Source organism: Brassica oleracea, chromosome C4 (assembly GCF_000695525.1).
Source record: "Brassica oleracea var. oleracea cultivar TO1000 chromosome C4, BOL, whole genome shotgun sequence".
NCBI classification, from domain to species: Eukaryota; Viridiplantae; Streptophyta; class Magnoliopsida; order Brassicales; family Brassicaceae; genus Brassica; species Brassica oleracea.
Window position 1 is genome coordinate 15,846,900 of NC_027751.1, and position 8,816 is coordinate 15,855,715.

General features: G+C 34.9%; 1 protein-coding gene and 1 long non-coding RNA gene across 2 annotated transcripts; both read right to left on the bottom strand.

The window, feature by feature from the left end:
* Positions 1 to 973: 973 nt before the first annotated feature.
* Positions 974 to 2,554, bottom strand: LOC106339830. The gene is made up of 4 exons (XR_001269238.1): positions 2,348 to 2,554; positions 2,121 to 2,214; positions 1,887 to 1,968; positions 974 to 1,801 (listed from the first exon to the last, which is right to left on the bottom strand). It is a non-coding gene; the product is annotated as an uncharacterized LOC106339830 (long non-coding RNA).
* A 4,411-nt stretch (positions 2,555 to 6,965) lies between these two features.
* Positions 6,966 to 7,558, bottom strand: LOC106339894 (protein COFACTOR ASSEMBLY OF COMPLEX C SUBUNIT B CCB3, chloroplastic-like; the record flags this gene model as incomplete). The annotated part of the gene is given in 1 exon segment (XM_013778760.1): positions 6,966 to 7,558. A coding segment is annotated over 1 exon segment (589 nt), but the record flags the coding sequence as incomplete, so codon positions are not given.
* Positions 7,559 to 8,816: the final 1,258 nt, after the last annotated feature.

Sequence of the window (8,816 nt, forward strand, 5' to 3'; positions counted from 1 at the left end):
TTCGTCGGAAATTCGTCAGAATCGGTCTATTCCGACGAATTTCCGACGATTTCGGCTATCAGAATCCCCCTGTTTTCTTGTAGTGTGAGCCGCCGTCGGGCTCGGAACTTGATCAATCATTGTCGACGGTGCAACCCCCGTCGCAACCGTGGCCGCCATGCTCGTGCGTTTACCTTTTTAGAGAATCACCGATACTTAAAAAAGATACTCCCTGTCCCTGTTCCCGAAAGTAAGATTTTCTAGAGTATTCATGTTTGTTAAGAATTCAATAAATGTTTATAATTTAATTAATTTGTTACTTTATTATACATTTTCCAATAACTTTCCACCAATGAAATTTAATCAATTCAAATATTCTCAATTAATGTTTCTCGAAAGTATAAAAAAGTATCTTAATAATATAGAAAATCTATCTTTGTGGAACAAGAAAAAGTTCTAAAAAATCTTACTTTCGAGAACGGAGTTAGTAATATTGTGTTCTGTATATTTTCTTCAAAGTTTATAATTTCCTTATTTTTAAGGGAAATTGTTTTTATTCTTATTTCGATTTTTTCTTTTTTAGTTTCCTCCAATGACCGAGAGGAGTGATGAGGGGAAAATCGAATCGATGTGAAGAGTGTGTCATTGTCTCATTGAGTCCTTTTTTACAGCGTCTAAATGAAGAGCTCTATACTCTTGACCCTGTTAGCTTAAAGCAGCATCATTAACCTAGAGATCCATTTAGGGTCTTTTTTTTTAATAGCTATTGTGAGTTAAGAGACTCCGCTAAAAGAGAGTAACATTTATGTGCTCCAATGTAAATCTCTTAATTAAAAATTCTTAAAAAACAATTATTAAACATATTTTTTAAAAAATAAAATTTATTTATTAAATAAAACATAGTAAGATAAAATTTTAAACATGATTTTTAAATAAAACATAAAAACAAAAAATTGGTAAAATAAACGAGAATAATTTGAAAGAAGCACCCGAGCTCAGTTGTTGTCTTCACCACGTCCAAATTTACGCCATATATGTTCAACTAAACCAAAATATTGATCAAATGTATCATCAATTGATCCCTCAAATGTGTTATGAGAAGAAGATGGCATATAGAAATTGTTTTGATTGTTTTGTGAATAAATTTTTTGATCAAGAGAAGGAGAGAATAAGAACAAGTTTTGATCAAAATGTGTTTGGTCGTTATGTATGGTGCGACGGAAAGAAAATGTTGTTGTTTTGATCAAATGTGTTGCTCGTTTTGTATGGTGAGAAGGATAGAAAATGAAGTGTCATACAAGAAACGAATGCAAAGACAATATAGCCAAGGGAAATGTGGAGGGAGATGGATCGTTCCTCGATGAAGCCTTGAGAGAGCGTGAATCCTTACCTGGACCGCTCCGTTGCACGGAGTAACAAGTGAAAGACGTGAAGATAGTCATCAAGACTTTACCAATTTTCATGTCGACCATTATGCTTAACTGCTGTCTAGCTCAGCTCTCGACGCGCTCCATCCAGCAAGCTTCAACGATGAACACTAAGCTCGGGTCATAACCGTCCCACCTGCGGCATTACCTGTATTCCCAGTCGTCTTCACAATGATCTTACCTCCAACGTACAACCACCTCCTCCTCCCTCTCGCTAGAAAAACAACCAAAACCGAAACAGGCGTAACCCATCTCCAACGCATTGGAAGAGGACTCGTCCTCTCTGTAGTCGCAATGGTGGTTGCAGCCTTGGTCGAAATGAAACACTTACTATGCCTTTAATGTTCTTGGAGGTCTTGATGGCTCATCTGCTTGTTATGCTGATGCTGATAAACCTGTAGGACACACAAAAGAGAAGACTTTAGTAAGCAAAGTCTTCATCTTTACAAAGAAATGCAAAAGGGGAAGAAGCTCACTCACCAAGTGCCTTGAATTGAGAACTTTCTGAAGCGCTTTCACATCAGCTTGAAAGCCAGAGGAAGAGAGCACAGCCTTGTCTGCTCTGGAGACATTAAAAAGACAGTAATGTTGATACTCAATGAACAACATCATCGATTGTAAAAAAACCAAAATTGATCTACTGAAACCCTAATAATCCAACTGAGCCTAGCACTGGATTACTTCTCCCAAAGGATCAAAGGATCAAGTACTTACATTTTATGGATCTTAGAGTAATCTGTAATCGGTAGACATCCGAGTATCGACGGCGATGACGCAGTAATCGGATCCAGCGATGGCCACACATGTTCTGCAAAACAGAACCGATCAATACAAATCAATGGCTTAAACTAGTAATTCGTATTCCCGATTTTAAATCAATCAAAAACTAAATTCAATCAATCAAATATAAATCAATCTGGAAAAAGAAGAAGAAGACTCACCCGCCAACGAGCGAGGACGAGACGGTCTCCAGTTAACGTCGACGAAGAGAGGAAGAGAAGAGACGAAAGACTTCAGATTTTTTTTCTATCGTGAGAGCAACACGTGTCCCTAAGACACGGAGAGACGTCTTTTGTGATAATTACATTTTTCTTTTTCTCTAAATCACAATTACACTAAGAAACCTATCTAAGAGCTTCTTCGTCCCTTCGTTTCTTGACGTCGTTAGCAACACATCGGAGGAGAATTTCAAAAGCATAATTGTCCGTGCAGCTCCTGGATCTACACTTTTGATATGTTTAAGCCACAGTTTTGCCAAATGTTAATAGCAGAGGTTGATGTGCTATACTGTAATTACTTAAGTTTGTGGATTTGTGCCCAAATTCCATCACTTCAAGGATTTAATTCGAGAGAAAAAATGACTGCCATGAAACTAAGGGTCGGAATGACAATATGCTAAAAACTGTAGAAAAACTAAGGTGTTTTAGTTCTAATAGTATAAAAACATATAGACACATAAATATATATAAATTTTTTTGAAATTGTTAACTTTGATGCAGATGCGATCTGTAACATTCAAATCTTAAATCTGCAGAATTGTGGAAGTTGTCAATCATACAAACTGACCCACAAGTTAAACAAAAGAAGAGAGAAAGATACCATAATACAAAAATATAAATCATGCATAAGAAAGAAAAAATCTGCTTATATTGTGTTCAAAATATATCAATCTAACGTGTTACTCGGTAACATAAGTTCACTAGTTTAAGCAAAAAAAACATATGCTTACTTATTTTTTCTTTAAAAAGAATAATGTTTATTTTATGACCAATCTGTGATACTACAATTACTTTATCGCAACAGTGAGTGATGTGATAGAATCTCTTATATATTATTAAAGAAGAAACATTCTAATAAATGCATTCACACTAAACTGGATATATGTCACGTGTAAAACCATTGTAATAAATACGTTCACACTAAAATGGACACATGTCACATGTAGAGAGTTTCTCAGCCAAACTCTACATAAATATGTCCACACTATGTACTTTACGTTTTTTAATATAAAACTCACGTGCAAGATTCTTCTTTACGTTATTTTTACTGTTTACGAATAGAGCTAGACAAATTATTCATAAATTTTGATTCGATTCGTTATCCGTTTTGATTCGAACCGAAAAATCTAGATATATGTTATTCTACAAAGCAAATCAAATACTAAAATGCAATATCCACTACAAAAAATTTCGACATTAATAGCGTCGAGAATGTGATACCATATCGTTTTAGTAGCGTTTCGAAGAACACCGTGACAGCCGCAGCTATAATAGATCCCCTTCCTATTGTAGCGTTTTTTCGTGTGCTATGTTAGATAGAGATATTGTAGCGTTGATCGTTAGTTATACTATAATCATTTATAGCATTTGATATTAGGTAGATTTCTATGATATTTTAGTCGTGTTGCAACATCGTTTATAATAACACATTTTCAATGCCACTGAATTATATATATAAGTTATACAGAATATACATTTAATTTCTTTTTAGAAAACATAAAATAGAAATTAATTTAAAATTAATTGGATTTAGTTGATAAAAAATGAAAAATTGGTATTTTTATAAATTGAATTTTGGTTTACATGGTTTACAATTACAAAATGGTTTACAGTTTCAAATTGGCTAACTAATTAACCCCGAACTAAACCTAATACTGCCACCAAACGACATTCTTCTTCAGTGACCATGATGCTCGAATCTCCGCCGCACGACCACTACCCCACCACCGGCTTGCACCACCGCCGCACCACGATTGACCAGAGACGCCGCTGTGTCACACCACTGCTTCTCCTTTCCTTGCTCGTTAATAAATCTGTAAACAAAACAAAAACCAATCATAAATACTTAAGATCACGAGAAGAAGAGAGCAGATAAGAGGAAGGTGAAGTGAGTCGACCTTTGATGGTGGTGAGGAGGTGAAGCCAACGCAGAGCTTGACCAGAGACGAATCTGTCGCGCCTCCACCGTTGCTTGTCCTCCGCCTTTCTGAAAAAGATGGTTGGAGATGTGTGACAGAGAGATTAGGAGAGTGAGACAGATAGATATCTGTGAGATGAATCGTTTGTGAGATAGAGGTTAAGAGAGATCTCGAAAAAAAAGAGATCTGTGAAATAAAAGAGAGAGAGAGAAGAGAAAAGGAAAGACGAGAGAGAGAGGCAGAGGGGTTTGATAGAGGAAGAGGTGAGGAGCTTCAGCAGAGAGAAGAAGATTGCAGAGGACGACCAGATCTGAGAGATGAAGAGATAGACCGGAGAGGATTGTGAGAAGATTTGATAATTTAGGTTTGAGATATGTGAGGAAAAAAATTGGAAAGGTCGTGAGAGAATCAAGAAGAAGAAAAAGAATAATTACATCCGTTAGATTCTGATCTATCAACGGTGGAGATTGATATTTTAGTTATTCTCGCAGGTCTCAAACTAGCACTCAAGGTCAAAAGTCACAAAAATAGCACTTAATGTTTTATCAAAAGTCACAAACTTAGGGTTTAGAGTTAATGGGTGGGGTTTAGAATTTAGGGTTTAGGGTTTAGGGTTTAGAGTTTAGGGTTTAGAGTTTAGTGTTTAGGGTTTAGAGCTGAGAAATGAGTTTTTGGGGATAAGATTTCAAATTTTGAAAAATAAAAAAATTAAAATTTTCAAAGGATAAACTTAGGAATGTGTTATTTTGGTCGTTTTAGTTTTTAAGTGCTATTTTTGTGATATAAACTTAGAAATGTGCTATTTTGGAGATTTGCCTTTTTTCTTTTATATACTCAATTTTAATTTTTTTTTATAAATTTAGTTTATAATTTCGTTGTAGTTTATAAATTTAGTATGCTTTTAAAATTTTAAGTTAAACCTAAAACTGAAAAAGATTTAAAGTTTACATTTAAAGTTGTGTGTTTAAAGTTTAAGATTTAAAGTTTATAATTTAAAAAAAACATATGTCTTGTTATTTATAATTTAGTTAAAGATTTAGAGGTTAATATATAAAATTTATGTTTTGGAGTTTATAATTAATTGAAGTTTAGTGTTATAATTTGTGGTCTAGCTAGTACTTAGGGTTTGAAGTAGAGTATTTAGAGTTTAGGGAATATGGTTTGGAGTTTATACTCTAATAAAACACACAAGTAAAAATACAACAACAATATTATTACATTAAATAAAATTTTAAGTTAAAATTATAATCGAAAAAGATTTATAATTTAGAGTTTAGAGTTGATGTATGGTTTATGTTTGAAGTTAGACGGAATATGATTAAATTTTTAGTTTAAGTTTAGAGTTGATGTATGGTTTATGTATGAGATTAGATTATAAATGTGATTAAATTTTGAGTTTAAGTTTAGAGTTGATGTTTTGTTTATGTCTAGGATTAGATTATAAATATGATTAAATTTTGAGTTTAAGAAAATTCATATTATATTATGAAACATGTTTAGGGTTTAGATGTTTAGGGTATAGAGTTTTTTTAAATTAGAAAATACAATTAAATAAATAAAAAATTGGTCATCTATATACTTTTGTTTTAGTTATTAACTTCCACAAATGCTCAGTTTGAAATTTATCATTAGTGTTGGATGTTGGAGTTTAGGGCATGTTTAGGGTTCAGATTTTGAGGTAAAAAAATAAATTTTTTGTTCTTTTTCTAATTTGTTATTAGTATTAGATTTTTTTTTTATCATATAACATTCCCATACATTATCATAACCATCTCTCCAAAATTCTTAAGAGTTACAAAACAGATTGACTTTTTAGCTATAAAGACAAGAACTTTTCAGTTTCAAGAATTAAAAGTATCAATCTCCCGAATTCGAAAATGAAACTAAAGACGAACAGCCGAACAGGAGATGTTCTTGATGAATTCCAGATCCTTCTTTCTTCTTGTTATTGTGTGGACCTATTACCAGTCCACGTGACCACTCCCAACACCTTCTGAGACACCTACTTGTCCCTAGTCCACCTTTGCAGTCTGTGTGCATACTTATGTCTGTTTTAATACAAAACATGTCTTAGGCAACCATGTCTTCCAACATGATCTTCTGTCTCCCAGCAGCTGGAACAAGAGACACATAAGAACATGAAGAAACAAAAGATTCAGTTAAAAGAGGAGGTTGTTCATACATATAGGTCTTCACCATCCTTGGACTCAGCCTTGATACCATCGGATCCCGCTTGGTTGATCATTGAGATGAGCTGCAATTAATCAAGAAACAGTCACTGAGACTTAACAAAGATTTGACTTTCTATGTTTAGAAGACCTTTGCTTGATTCAACGTCCTATTAAACCATAAACACAATCACTATGAGAAATAGAGATTGAGATCTTAACATACCTTCTAATTCAAGTTCTATTTGATCCAACAGACTCGAACGTTCAAAACTTTCATCACTTACAGCTCCAACCTAAACACAAAAGAAGATAAAAAGCCCTTTAATTTTACAATGAAACTAACTTTGCAGAAACCTAACATCATCTGCCACCAAAACAATCACGAGCAATCAGATAAGAAACGCAGGTACACTCTAAAGCTATGCTCTTTCGGTAAAACAAGTAACTCGAAAGACAAGTAAGAGTGACAAACCTCAATAGCACCACTCAAATCTGCAGTTGCATCAGCTCTCTTGGAGTAACTGATAACAATCCTCAAAATAAAGAGAAACCCGAAAGCTGATAAGGCAGGACCCAAGATCCCAATCGCAAGCTTTGCAGTTCCTGGATCCAGATCTGCTAGAGATATGTTAAGCAAGGCCTCCGAGATTGGTTTTGACGAGACAATACTTGAACAGAGGCTTGTTGTTGTTGTTGTTGTGTCTACTTCGATTTGGGTTAACGATGCTGAAACCACGGGAAGACATGCAGACCGAGTTCGGATGTTGGGACATGACCGTCGAGATTTGGCCTGAAAATCTATTGAATTGGAGAGGTGGTTAGAGAAAACATGTAGTGTAAGAAGGAGATTTGATGAATCTTGGTCGATTTGTCTCTCCAGATTCAGCGCCAGCGAGAAAGATACGAAGCCGGAGGCTACTGTGGTCATCAAGAAATAGAAGCGTCGCTGGATTGAGAACGGAAGAGGTGGGGAAACTCGCCGGAGTTGTACCGAATCTGGGTTTGAGATCAATACATCGAGTGAACAAGACTTGAATTTTTTTTTGGAGGATAACTCCATGTACCCTCGGCCCAAAAAAAAATCCCTGTTTATCCCTTTATTATAATATAATTTTTTTTTAATTTTTTTTAAAATAGAAAAAAAATGGCTAAAAACGGATTGTCCCTACCATAAATTAGATATTTACAAGATCCAACCGGAAAGATCCGACCCACACATAACAAACCCTAAAACCGACCCAGCTAAACCAAAACGATATCGTTTTGAATTACTCAACTCATTCCCTTCTCCAAATGTTGATCATTTCGTCGTCTCTCCCCTCTCGACACTCTCTATTCCGAAATCGGAGATTGAAACCCTAGAGTATCCATCTTCGTTCTTCCTTGTTCATTCTCCATCTAATTCGAAAATCTATCTTCGTTCTTCCTTGTTCGTTTGTGTCTCAACTATCTATTTGTCTCTCTTGTCTGAAACCCTAAAGTCTAGACCGCTTCGTTTCTTCTTCCTTCTTTGTCGAAATCGAGGCTCCATCTTCGTTCCTTGTGGTAAGTGATTAGTTTCCCTTTATTTGGTTGTTATTTGGTCGAATTTGTATGTAGATTTGAAAACAAATATGGGGAAAACTTTGAATGTGTCTTATGTTTAGATATTGGTTTTGAAATTGGATAAAAACTTGGTAAATCTATTGTTTAGGTATATATTACATCGAATCTGTATGTAGACTGATGCGTTTTTTGTGTGTTTCCGATTTGAGTGATAAATTGTATTTAATTTTTGTTAATAAAATTGTATTGGGGAAACTTAGTTGATGTTGTGTTGTTGTTTTACGGTTTGAATTTAGTTTCATTGAGTGTTGTAATGTATTGTACAGGGAAGTTATGAAGGGAAATCAAAAAGGAGTCCACAATGAAAGGTGTCGTCAATCTCTTAGAATCCGAAAACCGGACCCAATTGCAAAAAAGCCGGAACCGATAGTTCACAAGAGCAGTAAGAAGAGTAGGCCAGTGAGAGAGCCAGTGAGAACACCGAGTGTAGAATCGCTCTCAGCCTCAGATGAGTCCGAAAGGGAGGGGTCCGATAGGGAGGGGTCCGAAAGATAGGTATATATTTTCTATTCATTGTTATTGTTAGTGAGAAATGCTGAATAGTAATTAGTAGTACTACTAGTACTTCTTGTATTACTAGTATTACTAACATGTATATATGTATTTTGATTGCAGGAAATGAAACCAATGCAACCCCTTGAGTTCTACTTCAAAAGCAATGAGTTCCCCAAGAGTTCCAAGATACAAACTAAGTGCTTTGTGGCCAAGATAGTAAAT